This window comes from Aristolochia californica, unplaced genomic scaffold (assembly GCF_029961685.1).
Source record: "Aristolochia californica isolate CCGP_79_NKW_82.1479 unplaced genomic scaffold, dmAriCali1.0.hap1 SCAF_7, whole genome shotgun sequence".
Taxonomy (NCBI): domain Eukaryota; kingdom Viridiplantae; phylum Streptophyta; class Magnoliopsida; order Piperales; family Aristolochiaceae; genus Aristolochia; species Aristolochia californica.
In genome coordinates this window covers 4079930-4104215 of record NW_027182268.1, presented here as the reverse complement: position 1 = coordinate 4104215, position 24286 = coordinate 4079930, and the positions used below count along the sequence as shown (strand labels likewise).

The following is a 24286-nucleotide window of genomic DNA, read 5'->3' as shown; positions in this document are numbered from 1 at the left end:
AACTCTGGGTGATCGTAGTTGAGCCACCGACATGGCCTTCCGATGCCCCGCACCAGTAGTCCCTGCAAGACTTTGCTTTCGACTCCACCAAAGGAAGAAACCAGGTGATGCATGCAAGGTTGAAGACGACATGTGTGCTGTCCGTGTGAGGCCCACGTGTGATTCTCACACATGCGGAAAGAGAAAAAAAAAGAGTCTCACAGTCCACAACTGCTTGCTCATTTTTTCTCAGTTCTGATCAATGTCGTCGCCTACAACCACTGTACATTTTTGCCATCGTCACCATGGGCCAGTCGTCCAACAGTTGGAACCTTTCCTCCCCTGCTTCTTAAAGCCTCATCTGCCTTTGTGCTCACGACTCTTGAGGAGACTTAAACCACCATTCCTAATGCCCATGACCCAACCAAACCTCTTATGGTGATCAACATCCACAATTCTTTCAAACTCACATCTACAAATTATCTTTGTTGGAATCTTTAGATGGAAGTTATTCTTATTGGTTATGATCTCTACAAATTCATTGATGGCTCCAATCATGCACCCTCAGCCACAAAGATAGTCAATAATCTCGTTGCTCCTAATCTAGAATACCATATATGGCTTCGTTAGGACAAACTGATTTTTTGTGCTCTTGTCAACTCTTTCATTTTGTCTCTCATTCCTCTTATTACTAAATCAAGGAGCTATCATGACTCTTGGAATACTTTGGCTCGTACTTATGCCTGGCTTTCGTACGGTCACATCAAGCAAATCAAGGAACAAGTCAATCATACCACTATGGGATCTCAAACAATTTATGAGTATATGCAGTTTATTAAAACAAGTGTTGATGAACTTGCGGTCCTAAGAAAACATATGGATGAATAGGATCTCAATAAGAAAATTTTGGATGGACTCGACAATGATTACAAACCACTTATTGATATTATCAATGTTGTGACATGCCAATTTATTTTGATGAACTGCATGAAAAACTTATCAATAAGAAACTCTCGCTACATGTCCATCAAACTCACTCATCTCCACTCTTAGCTTCTACAAATCCCACCAATTCTTACTCCAATTTTGGCAAGTTAGGTAATCATAATCAAGACAACTTGGGTCGTCTTCCTACTAGTTATCACTCAAAGTGTCTATCTTTGTCTTGAAACCACCACCTCTTGTCTTTATACGTCATGTCATGTTAAATTTGTTGAGTGTATCTTTCCCTTCGCTACACTTCAGTCTCACCTTGACCTTCCTTCATCTAACACATTCTCTTATTGGTGCTCCTTTGTGTTCTTACTTCTGGTTATTGGCACATCAACCACAACTTTGACCTCTGTGCCCTCTACAAGATATGCTCAAGACTTCACACCTAATCCCACTCCACTACCTGTCCCCCCTCCAACACCTTCCTCATTGACTGACCCACACCTACCTTCCCTACTTGCTTCTAACCCCTCTCCTTCCTCTCCTCGTGCTATTGTAACAAGATCCAAAAACAACATTTACAAACCCATCAACAAATTAAGCCTTACACCTGAGCTCTCTCCATTGGCGATTGTGAACCAACAACCATGACTCAAGCCCTCATCAATCCCAAATGGTGTCAGGCTATGTATGATGAGTATGATGCTCTTGTTCGGAATGGGACATGAGAACTTGTTCCCTTGGATCCCTCACAGAATCTATTTGGTTGCAAATAGATTTTTGGTACTAAATATCTATCTGGACGGTTCTATTGATAGGTACAAGGCTCACTTAGTTGCCAATCGATTCATTAGCAACTTGGGGTTGATTATCATGACACCTTTAGTCATGTTGTCAAGCTTACCACTATTTGTGTTGTTCTTAGCCTTGTCGTAAATCGTGGCTAGTCACTTTTGCAACTTGGTGTAAATAATGCGTTTATCCAAGGTACTATGTATGAGGATGTTTTTATGACACAACCACCAGGCTTCATTAATAGTGATCATCCCCATCATGTCTTCAAACTTCGCAAGGCGATTTACAGTTTCAAGCAAGCTCCATGTACTTGGTATCATGAGTTATACCTATTTCTTATTACCTCTAGTTTCACCAACTCTTGTGCAAATTCCTCTCTATTTATCTTTCACACAGGTATTGGTGTGTTATACATTATGTCTATGTAAATGACATCATTATTACAAGTGACAATGATCAAGCTATGACAACGTTCATCCACTTTCTTGTTCAACAATTTTCACTCAAGTATCTTGGCTCCTTGACTTACTTTCTCCGAATTGAAGTTGTTCCTCATTCTCAAGGATTACTTCTGCCTCAATACCGATATATTTCTTATCTACTTGCTCGCATATGCATGATAAATGTAAAACTTGTAATTACGCCTCTTACCATGACATCTACACCCCCACTTCATTCTAGCACGATACTCTTTGATCTATCTGAATATCAGGCTGTTATTGCTACTCTCCAATACTTGTCTCTTACTCACCTTGAGATTGATTATATAGTAAATAAGTTGTCTCAATTTATGCATTGCCCTACTACTGACCACTGAGATGTTGTCAATCAATTGTTACACTATCTTTGTGGGATTGTGGATCATGGTGTTATCCTACATCGACAACCTTTTTTGTCTCTCCATGCATTCTTTGATGTTTACTGGACCGGAAACAAGGGTGATTTCACTTTCACAGGTACCTATCTTGTTTACCTAGGTCATAATCCTATCTCTTGGAGTTCTAAGAAGCAACGGGATATGAGTCGTTCTTCTACTGAGGCGGAATATTGTTATGTAGTAACCATTGCAGTTTAGATCTGTTGGATCTTCTCTCTTCTCATTGAACACGGTGTTTTTCTTCCACAACAATCAGTGCTTTATTGTGACAATGTTGGTGCTATAAATCTGTGCTCCAATCTAGTATTTCTCTCTCGCATGAAACGTATTGTTTTGGATTACCGCTTTATTCGTGAACAAGTTTAGAGTAACATTCTTCGGGTTACTCATGTCACTTCTGCTGATCAGTTGGTTGATGCTCTCGCCAAACCGCTTCTGCGAACAAATTTTTCCTCATCTTGAAGACAAAGATTGGACTCTTCTCTCGAAGTCCCATCTCGTAGGGGTATGATAGAGATAAAGGATGAACTCAAATTGTACTTTGTATCCATTTACGAGCTGAAGTCAAATAGGAATTGTAAACTTCATCCCATCACAGCGTTTTCTGAAAAACTATAAATACTGTGAAATTTTATTTTATTCTTTCTCTCTGAATTTCTATATAGAGTTGCAAATTTTTCTCCACAAACCAGGTTTTGTCCTGCGTTCAACAAAAATTCCCTTCCTCCATTCGAAAACAAACTCTAACCTTTTATCTCTCGTTTTCTTTCGTTTTTTCGGTTTAACCTTCCTTCAACCTTGGTTGCCAGCTAAACAGTCATGAGCTGACCATGCCACAGCAGGAATCTGTGGACTGGATGTCAGCCATGAGCGACCAACCTCGATCTTGAATGGAGTGTCCATCCAGCGACAGCAATAAGAGCAAGAACCAACTCTGCAGGTGACACGTGTTAAAGCTTTGCTATATTTGGTCAGGCAGGCGTCGGGTGGATCACTTGGAGCAAGTGCCTTCTGCTTGTTGCTTGTTGTTGCCTGTTGCTTCTGGCAATGGCTGGCTGTAGATACTGTGAGAGAGGGAGAGGGAAGATATGAGTACGCCCTCGTTGAAGAGGGAGCCATTCCCCATATTGTCAGAATCCAAGTTCCAGAATTCGAGTGGATCCCACCATTGAGGCAATAATTCATACAGGTTGGTGAGTTCCCCCTCCTCCTCCTCCTCCTCCTCCTCCTCCTCTAATGGTCTCACATCGAAACCTTGCTATGACTGATGATGCCATGAGTGAAGTGGGTTCTCCTCCTCCAAGCTATTCAAACCCTCCTTTGACAGTGATTGGATTGGCAAATCTGACTTGTCTTCATCCATCTTGGCCGCTCCACTCACTTCTCTCTCTCTCTCTCTCTTACTATCTGAAACCGGGCAGCCGTATATTCCAAAGGAGTATCTGTAGGCCGATAGCCCTTTTTCTTTTTAGCCCTCCTCCCTTCGCAAGAGATATGGTGGGATATGGGAGCTAGATAGATAGATTTGCATATCATCTTACAGGCACGCTCTGGTTTATCTCCATCATTATTAACTGCCAAAATGATACTGAGTTCTTCTCCTGGAAAGTCAACCACGTATAGACTCGGCTGAATGGCAGCAGCTCTAAATTTTGAAACTATTTGCTCCAAAAACAGAAAAAGTAGCCAGAATCAGATTTCCGGACGTAATGATCTTTTCCTCCTTCGATCTTCTTATCAGAAGGGGTTTTGTTGTTTTCTGGAGTCAGATTTGACTGTGACCAGGGTTTTTATATTCTGAGCAGGGGAAAGAGCATGGGAGGGCTTATCCAAGTTGCTAGCTGCTGGGTGGTGGAATCAGCCGACATGAGGAGGAAGACGATAAGCATTTCAAAGGGTTGTTATCCTTTTCAAAAGCAGTGCAGGAGATGGTCAAGGATATCGATAACTGATGTTCATGACGCTTGTAGTTTGCATTTTGAGCGGTCTTAAGCACTGGGTTTCATGGCGTTTTGTCCTGGTTCGTGCAGGCAGGAGCATCTTAGGTGCCTCTCGTGCGTCTGGTAAAAAGTATACTTCAGAGACCACATATATCCACGCGGCAGACAACAAGATTTGATTAATAGAATAAGGAATCGAAGACCTGGAAGTCCAAAAGAGCCTCCTCACAACATTGCATCCAGCTGTAAAACTTGCAATAATTTTTCCTTTATTTTGTTACTTTCTTCATCTCCTTCTTTTCATCTTTTCATGGATGTCGAATACCAGTGACAAAGGTTCTTTCTGATGTTGTGTAATTCGGCTTTAGGAAAGTGGTCAAGGGTCCCCAAGAGGACTTGGGAGCTTTCACTCTCATCTGATGATATGTGTGGGATCCATTTCTGGCATGATAAAAATTGAAAATTCTCTTCTTGGACCACACAATGTCTCAATCTGTAAGAGGTTTTCTTATATCATTGCAACTAATAAATCAAACTTTATATTTGGTGAAACAAAACTTCACACTCACAGTGACAGAACTCCTATAATTCCTTCCCTTGTCCATTAGTTTAAAGCAAAACATGACTTGAGTGCTGCTGCTGCTGCTTCTGCTCCTCCTAGGATTTATTTTCAAGCTTTGCAAGTCTTCCTTCCTGCAAAAGTAGTATTTCAACATTTTGCCATAATGATAAAGACAACTATATATTAGAATTCATGCAGTTTCTTTCAATAACACACATAGCAAACACCTAGTTGTTTTGCTCTTTATTTGATCACTCGAATCTGAAAAGAAAAGCTCATTCTTAGTAAGAGGGAAAACTTCATAGAACCTGAAATCAGTGTGGAAGATACTGTTGCTAGGCTTTAATTACTAGATCATATTCTCATGGGATTGTCTGAAAAGGGAGGCCCTGTTCAAGGATTCGCATTTGGAGATGTCTTATCAGCTTATATTCAATCTCTGTAAGATGTAGATATGATTCATGTATTTCTTGCAGAAAAACTTCAATTTTCCCCAGCTAGAATTCAACAATCATCATTCGTTTCACATTGATATGCTCAAGAATACAAACTTCAGACGTGGTCCATTTCTCGAAAACCATTCGGTGCTTCAAACTCAGATCTACTGCAGATAGAACGGCCATTATTGTCTGCACTGTACACAGCTTCAGTACAAGGAAATCAAGAAGCTTATTGGTATTGGACACTTGCGCGACTCATCAAGAGCAAACTTTAACGTGCCGATCTGAAAGGTTCGACGCGTGGATCCAAGTATCTCTGGTCGGATCTTCTGAGTCACGATGTAGGATTGTTCATGGAGATGAAGGCAAGCCCGAGCTGCGGCTTGTGCACACCCAGAGAAGGTTTCCCTGTAAGAACACACACAGGGAAAGCGTCACAGCTCCCTTTACCCACGCAAGGTGGGGAGGGGGACCCTGTGGGTAGTGTCACGAGAGGGTGAGTTCTCTTCTTTTTCGGTGGGTCCCTGGGGAACACCAATGGAAGCGGTGAACTGAGTTTTTCTGGGTGGATGTGACTTCCCATTGAGCATCCGAGAGAGAAAGAGAGAGAGAGAGAGAGAGAGAGAGAGAGAGAGAGAGAGAGAGAGAGAGAGCCTACAAAAGGAATCGTCGGGTACGTTTGGTACTGATGTAGGGTATGAGGGGGGAGGGGGGTGAGGTGGTTGCCCATCGGAAAAGCCAACCGGATTTTTTCTCTGAGATTCCTAGATCAGTCGTTCGACGTTATTCTCATAGATATAATTCTTCTGTGCAAGCCTTGTCCCTGCATGAACGTAAGTTCATTACAGATCAAATGATCACTCTTCTGGTTACAAGTCTAAACCAAACAAAACCCAGGACAGTAAAGCTTCAGCTCCACAAGTTTGGAATCATTCAATCATATATTAAAAGGAAAAACCGGATGACCACTCAGTGGGAGATATTTGAGTACAGAAGGGAGTGAGGACAAGTAGAATTGTGCATGTGAAAGAATACTGTTTCACGTGTCAAAGCTGAAGCCAGAATGGAAGGAGACAGTTGTTTATCCTTATTTTGTCTTTCATTGATTAGAACTGAAATAAGATACAAGTCCTTTTTGTGCAGACATTTACATGAATGATTTTGCTGAAAATTCATTCATGGAGGATGCCGAAGAACCCGATATAGGAGTGATTAGTGAGGCTATGTTGGATCAAATCACATCTGCTTTTTTCTTTTTCTTTTTGTTTTCGTCAAAGCCTGGAAACCTCCAAATTTAATTTATAGGAGCTTCCCTGTTAAGCTTACTATACTAGCACAATCAACAGATTAGCTATTAAAGTACAGAGGAAAGTAGGTTCACTCTTTCTCCCTCCTCTTGCAGCAGGGGGCTAGCTTCTTTGCCAAAAGCCAACGAACTACAGCTCGGAGGTTTCGTTAATGAGGCTGACTTCTCCAGGATTCTTTCTAGATCGTTTTTCTTGAGTAAATGCACCCTCCTTACTCTCTAGAGGGATCCGTGTGGTGACTTTTGATGCATCTCTCACTGGAACTGGTTGATTATAAGGAAATTTACCAATGATTTCACGGAACGACGTGTGAAGCTAAAAGAAGAAACTTATTAGTGTGGAGAAGATTCAGGTGAGGAAACTAACGTCGTCTTCTCCTTTTTTCTCACCATCCATGATTCAGGGTAAAAGGGTAATTACAAGAAACTTGTGGTCTTCGGGAAAACCCCGGCACGCCGTTCCGTTCCTTCTCGAGTTCTCGTATCCGAACTCTCCGGAATTGACCACGGACATTTCGACACGTGTTTAGCAAGCTAGACTGAGCTCGACTTCCGCCTGACGTTGGCTAACGGAAATCCACGCCACAGAAAGGAGGGCCCACCTGGCCCACTTCAGAAAAGCTCCCCGCGCGACCTTCTTTCCGTACACCCAGCGACGTGGGACCCACTTAGAGGTGGGAAAGTGACAGGTGTCCTAGACATGACGAGCCACACCTGCCATCCAACCAAGATCCAAGGGCCAGGGACGGAAAATGCGCTGTAATTAAACAGTAACCGGGTCCCAGCATACTTGGACCAGTCATACGAGCACCTATTCAATGACGAACTTACCCCTCTCTCTCCTCTTTTTCCCAAATTTCTTCCAAATTTATAAATAAAAAATGTGTCCAGCAGTGGGATCTTGACCGTTCAGGAGGACCCATCTCGCTGATCTGGATCGTTGCAAAGATTCTAATCATGAGGTCCGAGTAAAAGACAGTTTTGATGAGTCATGGCCCATGGGGATGAGAAACAAAAAGAATCTCTAAAAGTAATCGCTCTCGCTCAAGACAAATCAGAGTTTGCTTTTCTATTTCGTGTTTAAGTAATCAGAGTTTGCTTTTCTATTTCGTGTTTAAGTAAGCCCAAAAACAAAGCCCACCCGGCGGCGCTGATCTTCTCATTACTCCTCATCGGAACCCTGTTTTTCGCTAAACTGGCCTGGTCAGGCCGCGGCTGTAGAACTGAAACCAATTCTCTGATTCTTTGGGTCTGCAAGATTGACACTGGTTTGACGCATAATTTCTGATTAGGACATCACCGGAAGTAATGGGGAAGGCCTTATCTCTTGCATTAACTGAAGTGCACACCTACTGCTCTTTCTTTGCTGTAATCTCTGTGTAACAGGATCTCCCTTCCATCTTTGCTCTTTCATTCTGGATTCCAGTTCTAGGATTATCGTCTTTATCGGTTTGTGATTTGAAAGAATTTACGAGGGGGGTAAATATATAGTTATGTTGGTCAACGCGTTGGCGTAGCGTAGAACAAGCATGAGATGGGTCTATTCGGTATCTCTCGTCTCGTGAGGTTCTGAAGATCTATATAAACCCCCCCAGGCCTCCCTCTCGAAACCCACAAGACAAGACACCGGGTTCTCTGATTCTGATCATCACCCACTGCTGTCACTGCCCTCGCCGTATACGGATTGCATTAGGGAGAAACTTCACGAAACAAGCGTCTTTCTTCTTCCATCTTCATTTCTTTTTTTTCCCCGAAAGATGGAGATAGTCTCTTTGTTGTTCTACTTTTTCTTGTTTCTTTGCACTGTGATTTCGTATTTGTGGGTGGGGAGTCAGAAGTGGAAATTATCTCTTGGAGGAGCAAAACTGCCACCTGGTTCAATGGGATGGCCTTACATAGGAGAGACCCATCAATTCTACTCGCAGAACCCAAACGACTTCTTTGCCAGAAAGCAGAAAAGGTTCCTTGAGAAATCGTTTTTTCCTTTTTAATTTTCGTCTTTCTATCTTTCCGTATAGATTTTTTTTTCCTCCTGTACATGAACTGAACTTTAATGTGACTGGAATTGTAGGTATGGAGAGATTTTCAAGACCCATTTGCTGGGATGTCCTTGTGTCATGCTGGCGAGCCCTGAAGCAGCGAAGTTCGTCTTGGTTAACCAGGCGCATCTCTTTAAGCCTACATATCCTAAAAGCAAAGAACAAATGATTGGACCTTCTGCTCTATTTTTCCATCAAGGGGATTACCACATGCGCCTGAGGAAGCTCGTACAAGGCTCGCTGATGCCGGAAGCCATTAAAAATCTCGTCCTGGACATTGACACCTTGGCTGTCGCTCTTCTCGACTCGTGGAATGGAAGCCGGGAAGTTAACACCTTTCATGAAATGAAGAAGGTTGGTTGCTTTTGTTTCTTCTCTTTTTATCTCATGCAGAGATTCTGTAATCGGGGTTCTCTTTACTTTTTGTGATTTGTCTCGGTCTCCGAGTCCCATTATCTTCCTGTTTTTTTAAATTATTTTTGAAAAGATTAAGAGGTTTCAACGCTTTAATCTGCGTTTTCTCCTTGCAGTACTCATTTGATGTGGGAATTCTCGCTATTTTCGGTCAACTGAGCCTAAGGTACAAAGAAGAACTGAAGAAGAACTATTGCATAGTGGACAAAGGCTACAATTCATTTCCTACAAATATACCAGGGACGCTGTACAACAACGCCGTTCTGGTAAGCAAAGGCTCTATCCCATCGTCATCCTCGATTTCCTGCGTCCGACTTACGCTTCTCTGCTGATTCTTTTCTTCCTTCTGCAACTTCCTCACAAGGCAAGAAAGAGACTCAGCAAGATCCTGAGCGAAATTGTCAGAGAAAGGAGGGAAGCGGGATTGACCGAGAAGGATTTACTGGGTTGTCTGATGAATTCGAAAGACGAGAAGGGAAAACTCCTGAGAGACGATCAGATCGCCGACAACATCATCGGCGTTCTCTTCGCAGCACAGGATACCACCGCTAGTGTCATGACGTGGATTGTTAAGTATCTCCATGATGATCCGAAGCTGCTTCAAGCTGTGAGGGTAAGGGAATAAAAACGAGAAAATGAAGAAGAAGAAGGAGAAGACGAGAGCCTGAAAATATTGCTTTATCTATCAATTTCATTCACTTACTAGCATTTAACTAACCATAACAGAATCTTCAACTTAAGGAGAATATTTTTTCCTTTCAGGTCGAACAAAGAGCAATTCATGAAGCAAATGATGGAGGAAAGCGACCATTGACATGGGCCCAAACAAGAAATATGCCACTCACTCACAAGGTAGAACTGTACATTCATGTCACATCCATGGCTGTTTCCTTTTCATCTTTTTTTTCCATGGGTTAAAAAGAAAAAAAGAAGAAGAAGAAATCTGAAAGCTGCAAGGATTTTCAGGTCATTCAGGAAAGCTTAAGGATGTCAAGCATCATCTCATTCACATTCAGAGAGGCGGTTGCTGATGTCGAGTACAAAGGTGAGCAGATCATTTGAATCAAATGGATATGTTCTGGTTGGTGAGTTCCTTTTCTAAAAGTGAATCTCCGTTGTGCGGAAACTGCTGTTGATGCAGGATATCTAATTCCCAAAGGTTGGAAGGTGATGCCCTTGTTCAGGAACATTCATCACAACCCAGAATTCTTTCCCGATCCTCACAAGTTTGACCCTTCCAGGTTCGAGGTATGACAGTTGATCTTTTTCATGGCTTCCACTTTTTCAGTTTTACTGTTCCCTTTCCGATCATCTTCTCCACGGAGCTGATAAATTCGTTTCCTAATCATTCGTATCAGGTCCCTCCAAAACCCAACACTTTGATGCCCTTTGGCAATGGAGTTCATGCATGCCCAGGCAACGAGCTTGCCAAGCTGGAAAGTCTCATCTTGATCCACCATCTGGTCACCAAGTTCAGGTAATCAGAGAATAATTCATCAGTTTTCTTCTCTTCTTCAATCACAAGAGCAGAAACTGGGTAACAAACGTTTTCTTTCTAACAATCAACCCAGAGAGAATTAGAAGAGAAAAAAGGAACAGAGAGAGAGAGTGTGAGAAGCAGAATCTGAGTAGGTATGGAGAGAGGATCTCGGAACTGTTGAGCTGATTGGCACTGAAGCTCTTAATTTATGTGCGCAGGTGGGAAGTGGAAGGATCTGAAAGTGGGATTCAGTATGGCCCATTTCCGGTCCCCATGGGTGGCCTCCCTGCAAAGTTTTGGAAGCAAAAACCAGAGAGCACATGAGGACATCTGTCATTCCTCCATTAAACTTCCTCATCTAACTGCAACCAAATCAACGCAAAGCAAAGAGGGGAGAAGATGAAAGAATCAACAGCAAATCTTCCTGTCTCATTGATTTGCTCTATTGTTATCTCTATTTACCATTTAAGCCGCCTTTTAAAAAAGTGTTTCTTCTTCCTCTCTCTCTCTCTCTCTCTCTCAAATTGTAATTTCTTCTCACCTTTTATAATCAGTGAGAAATGATCTGAATCTGATCTAATGAATTATCTAATTCCCTCCATTTTGCATTATTTTGGTCAAAATTGGAAATAATAACATCAGATGCCGTGGGCCCCACAAATCATTTGCTGACATCAGACTCTCATACCGAACTGCCACGTTTTGTGTAATAATTGGCTGATGCGGGGGGCAGGACACCTGCCTGGCAGTCATTGGTGGAAGTGGGTCTGATGCCTGTGGGCTGGCAGGCACCCTGTAAAGGTGTGAAGGGCGAAGAGGAAAGTGGAAGGAAGGGGAATTTGGTGGGCTTTTCTGGTGGGTGGTTATCCAAATAAGGGAAGTAGACGACAATTGGTGTCTATCATGGGGGCCCACCACCTAAGTGTGGCAATTAGGGCATCCAAGTTAGCTGATACGTATCGGTGTCTTATCGCGTTACATACTATATATAGCAACCGATAGAAACCGAATTATTGCCCAATTAATATAGGGAAAAAAAATCTCAGCTTCAGGCCCATCCACTTAGAGTGCTGGCAGGTCCAATTAAATTTCTATTAAGACTAACACTGCGCATAATGAAATGGGCCCACCGGATTTGATTTTGTATTTAAAAATCCTCAACAGGGTTATAATAATTTGTTGGTAATAATGAAAGAAAGGAGGACCAAATCATAATAAAATGGATGCGATTGTTGACCCAAATTCTATTCCTCTCTTGAACCGATCATGGACCGTGGTTTGTTTTCGCTCCTGTTTCCAGTATGGAGAACCGGACAAGTCACTTACTACTCATCTAATATTATTATTTATTATTTAAAATTTTATTTTGTTGTTCTTTTCTTCTATAATAATTATGCATTGGAAATAATTAATTTTAATATTAAAACTGTACCTTAATTGAAAGTTGTTCACGATACATCCAGATCCGGTTTAGTTCCCCCGTCCCGGGGCAGTCTCTCGGGAATCCTGATTTCCGGTCCGACAGCTCTGCCCGCCGGGCACGGGCTAGTGTCGCACCCGTCTGGGCCGCCTTGCGGGTCACACATCAAGCCCACCGACCATATCGAAGCCGCCACGTGGCCTCACTTTTTGTTGAGATATTTTCTCTCCTTACAAAATATCTGGCCTGGGATGAGGCAGTGTGGCTTAGATATTATCTGCCGCTCTGACGTGTCCTCTCTCTGACGGTGTTGACATGTGTAAAAGTATACCACGTGGGCACTGGCCGACCCCACACGCCCCACATCTTCTGCTCTTTTTCACTCTTTTTCCATTCCCTCCTCTCTTCCCCGAAAAAGAACGCAGGAAGTCGGAGAATATTCCTCTCTCTTCGGCGAATGAGATTTGAGAGTTTCGTGGTACTGAATTCTTTCGTTTGAAATGAGTGACGGTTCGGGAGCGGTGAATCGGATGAGTTCTGGAGCAGAGATGTCTGTTCTTACGGACGATAATGCTAAGGATGTTTTCGGACCCAAAGAGAACGCAGGAGTGGTAATTCTCGGACGTATTCTCTTTTATTTCTAATGTATTGCGTAGAGGTAAATGGATTGAACTTTGTTTCATGATTTTCTCTCCCTGAGCTTAATAATATTGTGATTTGGTCTACTTTTGGCTCCAAGTTTGTCATTTTTGTGGATCCATTGTTGATTCTTGTTGTAATCTTTCGTTCCTTATTTGAATATCTTTTCGCTTAGTTACTAGAGAACTATAATATGTTGTTTTTCTGTTCTTCTGCTGGTTAAATTTAATAAGAGTTTGCCGGATACTGATGGTTCAGATTTGTTTTTTTCTTTTTTTTCTTCTGGGTATTACTGATTGAAATTGAAAAGGAATGCTTCTTTCTGAGAGAGCTTTGCCGTGCATTCGTTTAAATCGGTGGTTTATCTCTATATTTAGGAAATATAACGTTGTCTTCTGGGTGGTGTTAGGTTTCGGGTATTTTTCAAGATCTTAAGCGAATCCTGGTGTCTATTTTCTCCCTGTTTTAAATATATTTTTTTAATTGGAAATTTCTGTTCAACGTAAAGGATAACTTTTCGATTTTTCCTTTGATCTGATGCTTAGATTTTTTTGGCGAGTTTCCTTTCAATCACGTAAGAACCAGAGTCAGTAAACAGTTATTTCTCTAAGATTAATTACTCGGTTGACGTCTTGTGAATTGATTCCTTTGTTTGTTTGAATTTTTTCTGTTCCTTTCTGTTTTAATTCAGCTAAAATGTATTATAATTTTGACAACGGAAAATTTTCCTATCAGGAGCATCCAATTGCAGAGTCCGCGTGCTCAGAATGGACAGATGAGAAACATAGTTTGTATCTCAATTTCATTGAAGCATCTTTTGTCAATCAACTATACAACCATGAGTATGGTTCGATGGAGTCGCTTGGTCGGTATCCTAGAGGAAAAGAGCCAAAAGGTCCTACCTGTTCCCAGTCAAGTTCCAAAAGGTCTCTCTCTTCTGGTCAGGTCTGACATCATACCTAATGTTCGTTTAGCCTACATATCTTTGTCTTTTCGTTCAATTTTTATATAAATGTGTTATTCCCATGCCCTCTGCCAGTTTAAGGTTCTTCGAAGTGGTTGCTGGGAGAAACTCAATTTTGAAAAGGATTGTAGTCAACGTGATGCTAGAAATGGAAGTCTATTGGCAAACCCATGGGTCCAACACTTCAGGCCACCTTCCAGTACCACAGTGCCTGAAGAGGCACTGCCACATCTTCAAGAGAATAGGTGGCTGGTTAAAAAGCAGAAAATCCCAAAATGTTCAACGCTGGCCTCAAAAAATTATGATCTAAACTTTGTCAGCAAAGATACTGGTAAGCTAACACTTTCTAATTTTCTTATCATTTTGACTCTCTTTACTGTCTTCTTGATTGTTAATATCATAAATTTTGACAATGAATTGTAAGGTTTGTGTTTTCATATTAAATGTGATATCTGTTGATGAGTTTGTTTGGGGAAAAACTGAAAAACGTATCCACAATTACCAGGCACTTCATAATTAGGTTTTAAAATTTTCTAGCTACATATTAATTTTTTCAAGTGCATGTAGAAATTTCCGCTTATATAGTTCGGTCTATCAATATAGCTTGATGCTATAAACGTTTTACACTCTATAAAAATTTATTACAGTTAAAATAAAAATATAATTTGACACAACCAAAATAGAGATGGACTGATATCCAGGTTGAAAATAGTTGTAAAGTAGTCACTGAAATTAATTGGAGGTTTATTTTGCAGCCAATAACACAAAGGACATTAAGAGGATTCTAGGACATTGAGACATAAGCCAATGACAGAAAGATTTCTGTGATAAAAGGACCATTCTAGAGGAAGATGAGAAAATGATTTTTATTCTATTTTTTTCTCATAAGAATTGCTTAACTCATCATGTTTTGTTTCATTCTGACATACGAAGCATCTATAAATGATGGATGCCAACATCCAAACGCCGAACCCCAATATCTTTTAGCATTTCTCTTGAAACTGCTGGAGAAAATAATTGCTCTAACTTCAAATAAATAAAAGATGACTGCCGTATATTTGCCCAAAGTTGATGTGATGGGCTTCAAACACTTGAGAAGTTTCCAAACTTGAGGAGTGAGATATGTGATCAATAGATAACCCCTTTTTGCTACTGTTAACTAAATATTTTGTTGACATGCAGTTAGGAGACAGTCCTTGTTTTCTGATTGGCAGTCCTTGCTTCCTACTATCATCTGACTGTTTCAATTATTCATACTGTTGTGTTTTAGATGAGCTTGTTCACACTCAAGTGGTCAAGTATTAGCTAAGCAAATTATGAAGTACGAACTTCAGAGCTACAACATGAAGAAAGACAAGAGTAGCAATCAAACACAAATTTAAAAGCAAGTTATGCTTGAGTGGGCACAAGGAGGTGGGGCTTACTGTCTCTACAAACGCTTTATGTTTGTATTGTAGAGAGAGTATTGCTTCAGTCCATTTCAGAAGGCGTGGTGGTATCCACACCTGAGCAGGAGGAGATTTGGTGCTGTATACCACTTGTAAAGAAAATAAAGCTCTCCCCTTACTTTAATAATCCCTATATATATTATTAGCCACTGTACTGAATCTCTTTTCTAGAGACCTGTCAGTCAGCAGTATCTAAAATCTGTTCATATTGACCCAATTATTTATTTGATAAGTTGTGGAGACAAATAATATTTGACTTGACACTAAATATTCTGCAATTAGCATTTTGCACCAAGTAACTGGCCTTTGACTCTTAAGCCTGAGTTTTCTTCCTTCCTCTGTTTTTTTAATAAAGCTTGTGTGGAAGAGAATATAGTATGTAATATATATATATATATATTTTGTGGTTCTCTGTTCTCTGCGATTTCATTCATTCATCATGAAAGGGAGTAGACAATGATGGTCCAGTGCAATTTACTGGAACTAGGCAATGCTGGCATACTAAGTTGAACTTAGAACAGGCCATTTTTTGTGAGCATTGAATATATCTTTACTTCACCGTTCTTCCTGGATAAGGGGAAGTTGTATTTCATATTCGTTGAAGGTGCATTATGGATATTAAACAAAGACTTCTCCAGCGAGCAAAGTCAACATGTTACTGTAGTCATCATGATGCCTTAAATATGCTAGAGAGATTTGTTTGCCCATGGTTGAATCATTTTTTTTCAGTTATTTTTTCAAATTACAAACTTATAATTTGTAGATGACTAACCACCACTTAGGGAAGGGATGTGCATTTTGCCCAGTTCTTAATTAAACTTTTCTGGACATGGCTGGGAAAGGCATGGCAATCAAAAGCTCTAGTCTAATCAATAACTTACATTGTCACATAATCTTTTTTTAAAACAATCTGTTGGCCACTGCACCAAAAAACTTACCACCCGATGAAGGAGCAATGCTTCCTATGATCTTCAATCAGGTACGGGATAGGGTTGAATCATCAACCCAAACATTACTGAGCTTGTGGATTGTGCTGATTCAGTTACTAGAGCATAATATGTTCTTCAAATCAAACCAAACTTCTCAATTGAGTCCACAGTCATGGAAATTAATTATTGGTTGAATTAATTATTTCGTACCTGTCATTGTGATTTTTTAAAGTTACAATAAGGATCTGAAATTGAAAAAACAAACATATACACACATATGAAAAATGAAAATGTTAGTGCTTATCTCATATCAAATTATAGCTCACTTGCAGCTAAACCCACTTGACCTGTGTGGATTTCTACAGAGGTGTCGGATCAGAACTTTGCGGATGAAAATTGTTGCTGTGAAGAAGACCAAGATCAAAGCAAAAGTAAGAAGGAAAGGGTGAGGACTACCACTGCTAACTTTTCCAGCAATGATCAAGTAATACATATTGATTTCTATTGTCAACTGACGTTTGCTACAACCTGTAAAGTACATGGAGGAAGATCTCATATTGATTTCTCCTGTTCCGCTTTCAGGTTGTTCCTTTTGGGAACTCAAAAGCTCCTGAGAAAGATTGATGCAAGCTGTAAATGAGTGCAATCAAATGATACAAATGCAATTCTGTCCAGTATCCGTGTCTTTTCAAATTGGCAATCGAGTGGTTAAAGCAAATTGAAGAAGTCCCAGAGACAAGTCCTTTTCTGATTGTGATATAACGTATTTTCAAGAAGAAGATGTGAGATTCGTAGTTGGTAACACGGAAATTTTTGGCCATGATGGTTTGTGAAAGCCAAAGCAGCTGACCAACGAGCTTGCAGGAGACATGGTGCGTGTTCTTGGCAGGTACATTTTCGCTGACCAACAAGCCATCTGGTTATATGCATCACCAAAAGGAGTCAATTGTATCATTCTAATAGTTCTCTCTCTCTCTCTCTCTCTCTCTCTCTCTCTCTCTCTCTTTCTCTCTCTATGTTGGAATACAGTTTTTGGCATTTTAGAGAGTGAATTGTTGTCAATCAATTACAGTATGAAGCATTGTCTCAGATGGGATTTCTTTGATTCATTTTCTTTTATTGTGGTTTCTTGTACATTGATTTGACCCTTACACAACAAACCCATGGCTAGGTGATGGTTCTGAGTGATTTGAAACTTTCCAGCTGCTTCTAGTGGAAGGTCATAAATATGCAGGAGAGGTTTAATTTCTCTTTGTCATCTTTGCATAAATTGTAGTTATTACTTGTAGTTTATCTTTGGTGTTCTTATAGATTCGGAGACAAAAGCCACTTTGAGTTACTTCAGTCAATGTAATCGATGAATCGAAGTGGTGGGTTCCATTTGTGTGGGGAGTGGGTGGATCACTAGCGGTTGATTAGGGTTTAGGGTTTAGGATTTAAGGCCCTCCATATATACATAGGTCGTCTCTGGATATACCACCTTTTTCAGTTATAAATACTCCCTCTGGATACTACTCATGACTCTTCCATTTCAATTCTATTCAGTATGTCTCAGAGGTCCAACATTCTGCACTCTTCTTACGTAGCTGTCGGCCTTCGTTCTCGTCTCCTGGTTTCCAGTGAGACGAACCCAAATTCCAATTGGGCTTCTCGTTCCTGACTTGGGGCTCTTTTAATTTGGTGGGTTTGATTTTTAGCTCTCTTTTTAGAAATTTTAATCTCGGAAGCATTTATGGAGTGAGCGGAAAAGAAGTGGAACTTTTTAGTTGGGTTTGAAGGGATTTGTTGAAGGAGGCAATGCCTTGATCGTAGCCGGTAGGGGTAGCATCGAGACAAACCGGCTTGTAAAAAAACTCGGCTCACTTCAGTTTTTGTTTGATCTTGGCACGAGCTCAAACTTAAAATAAGGCTCGTTAAGTATAACAAGCCAAGTTAGAGATTTTCCAAGTTAGGTTTGTTAGTTAGTGAGTCGATTCATTAATTTAATTTTGTTACAAAAATACTTTTTACACTAATTGCTTTTATCAATTCCCTCTTTAGTTAGTTGATAGACCTCAAACTTCAAAGATGATCATTCGTTCAACCCTTTTGGGTTGGAATAAACACTATAGTTAGAGGTGTTCGCTCTTTCTTATTGGTCTATTAAGCTGGTAATTATACATTAGTATGCTCTATAGTCTTGGACTCCTCTATGATACCTTGAAGTTCAATGGTACCAAGGTCATCATAATATTATTTTTATTTTATTTTTATTTTTTAAGTTTTAAATATAGGTTGGAGCTCAAACCCAACTCGAGCTTGGCTTCAAACTCAGTTAAATTTTTTGGGCCTAAACTCGATTCCAATTTTAGCTCGAGGTTGAGCTTGAGTTCAAAATATTCATATTCCAATTTTAGGCTCGGCTCGATGCACCCCTAATGACAGGGTTTAATTACTATCAATTTAAGAAAACATAATGACAGATAAAAATTTAAGAACTTTTTACTTTCTCCTATTTTTTCACTAATTTTCACTAATATATCTCTTTTCGATATATTTTATTCAGCATTTTATATTGGAATATCCTAACCTGCAACATAGGGGAAAAAGTCTCAAATAAGTTTTATTTTTCTACAGTTTCCAATTGGTGCAAACACACCCTTATATTAATAAAAGAAAACTTGATTTAGACATTGAACTGGCCTTGCCCATGGCCCTTACATAAATGATCCCATGACTAAACTAATTTACTTATATGGCTGTCTTGCTCTATTTTGTACCTTTCAGAAGTTGTTGGGGTCAAAGCTTTCAATTCAATACCCTACTTAGTTGGTAGAATGCTAATCCAAATGTCAAGTTCCAAGTAACATCAAAAGAGACAGTTTCAATGGCTGAAACTGTCTAAGCTTTCATTAACACTGTGGGTCTCAATTCCACGTGAAAGTCTGTGATTGTGTAAGACTTGGGGGGGCAGACTTCAGCTCAATAGTTTCGTGGGGGTTTAAGTGATATTTTAAAAGAACTCGTTACGTAGTTTTAATGCATTCAGATGCATCAAATCCTCTTCTTCTGCTTCTTCGTAAATGAGGAAGAACCAAATTTTAAAGTTGCAGACAAATACTGATAACAACTACAAGGGAATTTCCAGAGACTGAACCTTCCTCTACTTCAAGAAATGACGAGGGAAACATAACTCTTCATTCTCTGATCCCAACGTATTCAAATTTTCTCAGTTACAATTCAGTCAACATCTGCAGGTCTTAAGCTCTGGGAAGAAGAGAGAGATGGTTCGTTTTCACAGACATTCAAAGCTGGTGATCTCAGCTCTAGAACCGTAGAAGTCTCACCCAGTTAGGCACGCAATGTAACCAAACTGAAGAATTTGTCCTGGTCTTTAATGCTCTTGTCGTTCGTTATTAGTCCTGATTTCTTGGTGATGAAAGAAACAGTCGACTAGTGACGATCACTCCTGGTTTACCCTCTTCTGACTTTCGTCAACAAATAGAGTATTCAAACTCATCTTCTTTTTCTTCTAGATGACATTCCAACACCAGAAGGTGTTTCTCGTGGAGGAATGCTATGTTTATACGTCACCCATATTTTCTTTTTCTCGTGAAGACTCCTGGAACCTAACCTTCAGTCCAGTCCAGGTTTTGTTGTTTTTCATTTTCCACCTCTTTCTCTGCAATCGTCCTTACTACTCATCTCTCTTCCTTTTGAATCATGCCAAGACTCATTTCTCTAGATGGGAATTGCTGGATCATATGAAGCATAATTTCCTCTTCTAAATCAATCACCCACATTCATTTTGAGCATTTGAAGATCAAGTTTTATCTCTTTCCGTGAAAATTGCTATGATTTGACAGTAAAACTTGAAAAAAGAAACAAATCTGGATCAACTCTTCTATAAACAAAAAGAACGAAAAGTCGTGAAAATTACGCTTGAGAAAAAACGAGGCAATTATCCTCTCGTTCGAAACCAAACGGAACGGCGAATACCCTTTCCTTCCCTTCCCTCCTTTTTGGAAACTTCGGCTCCCTTCTTCTCACGTTCTAGTTTTTTTCTTTCCCGGCGACGTTTGGACGTCCTTTCGGTTTCAGATAAAATCAGTTGAGAGGCGGAAAAGCTGAAAAGTCAATTTTGTCGGTTTGAAATTCAGCGGCGGAAACTCGGACGCCCCGATTTTACCCCTGACGTGATTTTAGCCTGTGACGCTTCTAAGAGGCTTTCGCTGGAGTACGCGAAAAGATCTCAGGTGCGTCTCACGGGGAGAGAAAGTACTTGCGTCTCCGGTAAATACGAGAAAATAAAATAGGAAAGCAACAAAAGCGGGGGAAGACGAAAAGACAAGTGTGTTAGGTAATAGAGAAATCCACAGAGGTAATCCCGATATCCGCCACGTGTCATTTTCCAAGCCGTCGGCGTGCGCGAAGCTTCTTGTGAAATTGACCCGGACGGTTCTCTCAAATCTGCTCCGCGTGGCTATTCGCCTCTTCCATTTCTCCACCTCTTGTACCAGTCCCCCTCGAATTTTCTCAAACGCATCGCCGGCCCTCCACCCCCTCTTCCTGCTTCCTCCTCGCCTGCGAGCGGGGGATTTCTTTGATAGTTCCATTCTTCTCGTTCTGGGTCGTTATGATCTATAGAGTCGGAAAAGGTGCGTGATGGAAGGAGAGAGGAGTTGCCAGAATTGTGTTTTTTGCCGTCGGTGTTGCTGGATTTTGATGAGCTCTGCGGTGGTCTCTGGGTTTTATTGCTGGGGGTGGGAGTTCTTGACTGCGCTGCTGCTCTTCTCCGCCACGAGTTAGGAATACCCACAAGAAGAAACGAAAAGAGATTTACAGTTTTTTGTTAAGAATTGTGAAGTTAGAAATTAGAGTCGTTCGTGTTTGCTTTTTATTTTCAATTAATTTAGAAATTACCGTCTCTTGGTTTGATATTGCCGAAAGTGGAAATGTCGCATCGGAGCTCGCCGGCACCGTTTCTGACGAAGACGTATCAGTTGGTGATGGATTCAAGCATGGACGAGATCATATCGTGGAGTGCCAACGGGACTACGTTTGTTGTCTGGAAACCTACGGAGTTCTCCAGAGATCTGCTCCCCGTTTTCTTCAAGCACAATAATTTCTCCAGTTTCGTCAGGCAGCTCAACACCTATGTGAGTTTTCGAATTCTCTGAATTTTCTTCTTCTTTTTTCCGATTTTAGTTTACGATCGAATTACAGTCATTAATTTTTCTGTGGTAATCAGAAGAGTCTGAATTCCGGACGTGTTCTTGTCTTTGTTTTCTGGGTTCGTATTTATTGTCCAGTATCCAGAATCAGTTTTTTTTTCTTTAAATTCTATTTTTTTCCTCGTATTTTTTATATTCCCTTGGGTGAAATTACTATAATATTCACTAAATTATAATTTATATAAGAATATCACATTTCGAATTTTCTATTTAAATAAATCCACGATATTAAACTGTCCCTTTTGGAATTGTTGATAATTTTTTTTTACTTCATTAAATTATTTATTTTTTCATTATTTGTCATTTTTGAACGTTTCTTCTCTAAATTGTTATATTGACGTGACGTGGAGGGTAGTTTCGTCACGATGGTAATGTAGTTTTAACCGACAACTATCACTCTCGCAGGGTTTTCGGAAGGTGGTACCGGATCGATGGGAATTCGCAAACGAATACTTCCGAAGAGGAGAAAAGCACCTCCTCAGCGAGATCCACCGCCGAAAGTCGACGGCGCAGGTCGCCGCTACGGTGAAACCCAGCGGGCCCCATTCCTCCACGTCCAACTCCAACAACGAGGATTCCACCTCCACCTCCTTCCCGGTCGCGGCAGAGACCGCCCCCGCCGGCCACTTCCCTGACCTGTTGTACGAGAACGAGAAGCTCCGGAAGGATAACCAGATGTTGAGCTCGGAGCTGGCAAAGACAAAGAAGCAGTTCGAGGGGTTGCTGGAGTTTCTGTCCAGGTACGTAGATGGGGAGAACATCAATCGGTTGCTGGCGCAAAAGGATTGCAAATTAGAACAAGAGAACGATGATGACCAAAAAAGGAAAAAGGAAGAAGAAGAAGAAGAAGAAGAAGAGGAAGAAGAAGAAGAAGGAGAGGCAGAAGCAGAAGAGTGTCTGAAGCTTTTCGGAGTATGGTTGAAAGGGCTGGAAGGAGGGTCGAAGAAGAAGAGGAAGAGAGAAGGGTGCGGGGTGGTGGGTAGACCCATGAAGGAGATGAAGATGGGTTTCCGGGAGCAGTGGATGAAGATCGGTTCCCCGGCCGGGGGCAGCGGCAGGGTCTGCAACTGATGAGATAGGTGGGCATGGAAAGGCCAGTGGGCACCCTCTTGGTTGGAAGCAAAGGCTTGCAGCGAAGAGGATATACCTGTTTTAGAATTCCCCTTGGATCTAGAAGACGCAGTTAGGTGTAGATGTGGAACTGGGATTTCCTTTCCTGCTCTTCCAAGGTAGATGGATAGAGTCGCAGTCACAGATACAGAAATGTAATTGAACAGTTTGCAAAGGGATCATTGTTTTAACCCTCATCTCTTCAAATTTTACTACATCTCTTCAATTTCAGGATCATTTATCTCAATTTAATTTTTCCTTGTTTGGATTGCTTAAATGAAAGCTGGACACACCTGAAAATTGCATTGTTTTCGTTTTCTAGCCTATTTTTAAAAAACTTTCGTTCCTAGGGTATTTTCTCCTTTAGTTGGTGCTTGTTGTGCATGTTTGTAGTGACTCTAAAATATTTATCATTTTAAGTTATTTTTCTTATGGTTTTAGCATGCATTTAACATACCCTATGTCCTAGTTTGTTTAGTGAGCTTCTATTTGACTCAATTCCTCACTTATTAGAACCCTAGCACCTGAGGTCCATATTATCCTACATTGATTTTGAGAGAGGAAAGAAGTTTTTGCATGAGTGTAGCTTTATTTCTCTAAGAATAGATTTGTGAAGGAGTTTCAAGTAAAATGGTTGTTGATTGCAATGAATTGCCAATAAATTCTCATATTACTCTCCTAAATATGTAGCTATTTTTGCCCGTTTTCAAAAACCAACAAAAAAATGTTGATCGATACTGGAAATGTATTATTGTCAACCATGTGTAATGGCTATACTTTCGAGTTCCCTAGTCTTGTTGTTTGATCAGCCCATCGATTAGTCGAATTTTCAAATTTTCAAAATTAGCTTATTGATCGATCAACTAAGTAGGTTAATCGATCATGCTTTATGGGACTGGCTATGTAGTTCTCGGGGATCATTGATAATAGAATAGGGTATGATTGATCATGATTTATAGTTCATATTTAGCAGCTCTCGGGATGATCGATCATGGATAGGGTGTGGTCGAGCATGCTTTTTGTGCTTTACCAAATTGCATTTTGTATAATCAATCATGCCACATGTATGATTGATCATGCTTTATGCCAGAGTGAAAAATTAAATTTTAAGCAGGACGATAACTTGGTTACAGGGGTTTTGCAAGTCTAAAAATAACGATTAAATATGGTTTTGAAAAATTAAAGGCCCTAAAGCTCCAATACTTATTGTGTACCTTAAAATCGGAGTTTGGTGGTTATCTTTGTACATGGCTAGAATTCTTGAGATGTTTCTAGACAAATTAGACTCTAGTCTTCAAATCTTCAATCTTGCTTGAAGGTGCCTCTTCACGTTGTAAAGCTTGAGGTCGTGTCGAGTTTGTCGGTTCTTTGTACAAGCCTTAGCATTGTGCTCTTGAAGGTATTGCATTTAAAAATGCTTGATTTGAAAATTTAGTACAAAGTGATTAAGTTTTGTTATCATGTCAAATTTGTTATGACTACTTCATTTGCTTCATTATGTAAGATGACCTTTGTTGACTATGAGAATATCTATTTATACATAGATCAAATTGACATGAAAGTTGATCATTCTAAAACTAGATTTTACTATCTTTTATTCAAGTATAATATTTCTTCAAGAAATATACTTCTTTTGAGATAAGTTAAAGATAAATAGAATCAAATTACAATTAAACTACCCTTGTCCATGTTACATCGAAAGTCTAATACTTAAAGATAAGTTTTAACTTAATTAAATAATTAAAGATAAATAAAAGGCTAACATAACTAAAACTCCTTTAAACTAAACCTTTTATGT

At 40.3% G+C, this 24286-nt stretch overlaps 3 protein-coding genes across 5 annotated transcripts; all 3 read left to right on the top strand.

The window, feature by feature from the left end:
* Positions 1-8518: 8518 nt before the first annotated feature.
* LOC137936289 (abscisic acid 8'-hydroxylase CYP707A1-like) lies at positions 8519-11351 on the top strand. 2 transcript variants are annotated; one of them, XM_068780872.1, is made up of 9 exons: positions 8524-8792; positions 8904-9225; positions 9402-9551; positions 9650-9898; positions 10048-10137; positions 10252-10330; positions 10427-10533; positions 10644-10762; positions 10984-11351. In XM_068780872.1, the coding sequence occupies exons 1-9, from the start codon at positions 8590-8592 to the stop codon at positions 11087-11089; spliced, it is 1425 nt and encodes a 474-aa protein (XP_068636973.1). In that variant the 5' UTR covers positions 8524-8589; the 3' UTR covers positions 11090-11351. The 2 variants fall into 2 exon arrangements, with proteins under 2 accessions (XP_068636974.1, XP_068636973.1); XM_068780873.1 differs by lacking the exon at positions 10252-10330 and having other exon boundaries at positions 8519-8792; positions 10513-10533.
* A 1262-nt stretch (positions 11352-12613) lies between these two features.
* On the top strand, positions 12614-17353 carry LOC137937532 (cold-regulated protein 27). 2 transcript variants are annotated; one of them, XM_068782597.1, is made up of 5 exons: positions 12614-12796; positions 13560-13769; positions 13864-14119; positions 16531-16610; positions 16748-17353. In XM_068782597.1, the coding sequence occupies exons 1-5, from the start codon at positions 12686-12688 to the stop codon at positions 16787-16789; spliced, it is 699 nt and encodes a 232-aa protein (XP_068638698.1). In that variant the 5' UTR covers positions 12614-12685; the 3' UTR covers positions 16790-17353. The 2 variants fall into 2 exon arrangements, with proteins under 2 accessions (XP_068638698.1, XP_068638697.1); XM_068782596.1 differs by having other exon boundaries at positions 16531-16649.
* A 3302-nt stretch (positions 17354-20655) lies between these two features.
* Positions 20656-22679, top strand: LOC137936684 (heat shock factor protein HSF24-like). Its single transcript, XM_068781510.1, has 2 exons — positions 20656-21303; positions 21784-22679. Exons 1-2 carry the CDS (start codon positions 21100-21102, stop codon positions 22447-22449), a joined length of 870 nt encoding a protein of 289 aa, XP_068637611.1. The 5' UTR covers positions 20656-21099; the 3' UTR covers positions 22450-22679.
* Positions 22680-24286: the final 1607 nt, after the last annotated feature.

Coding starts and splice junctions, on each gene's coding strand:
- LOC137936289 (XM_068780872.1), top strand. CDS start 8,590: ATGGAGATAGTCTCTTTGTTGTTCTACTTTTTCTTGTTTCTTTGCACT. Junction 9,226..9,401: donor CCTTTCATGAAATGAAGAAG/GTTGGTTGCTTT, acceptor TTCTCCTTGCAG/TACTCATTTGATGTGGGAAT. Junction 10,534..10,643: donor TTGACCCTTCCAGGTTCGAG/GTATGACAGTTG, acceptor CATTCGTATCAG/GTCCCTCCAAAACCCAACAC.
- LOC137937532 (XM_068782596.1), top strand. CDS start 12,686: ATGAGTGACGGTTCGGGAGCGGTGAATCGGATGAGTTCTGGAGCAGAG. Junction 13,770..13,863: donor GGTCTCTCTCTTCTGGTCAG/GTCTGACATCAT, acceptor GCCCTCTGCCAG/TTTAAGGTTCTTCGAAGTGG. Junction 14,120..16,530: donor CTTTGTCAGCAAAGATACTG/GTAAGCTAACAC, acceptor GGATTTCTACAG/AGGTGTCGGATCAGAACTTT.
- LOC137936684 (XM_068781510.1), top strand. CDS start 21,100: ATGTCGCATCGGAGCTCGCCGGCACCGTTTCTGACGAAGACGTATCAG. Junction 21,304..21,783: donor TCAGGCAGCTCAACACCTAT/GTGAGTTTTCGA, acceptor TCACTCTCGCAG/GGTTTTCGGAAGGTGGTACC.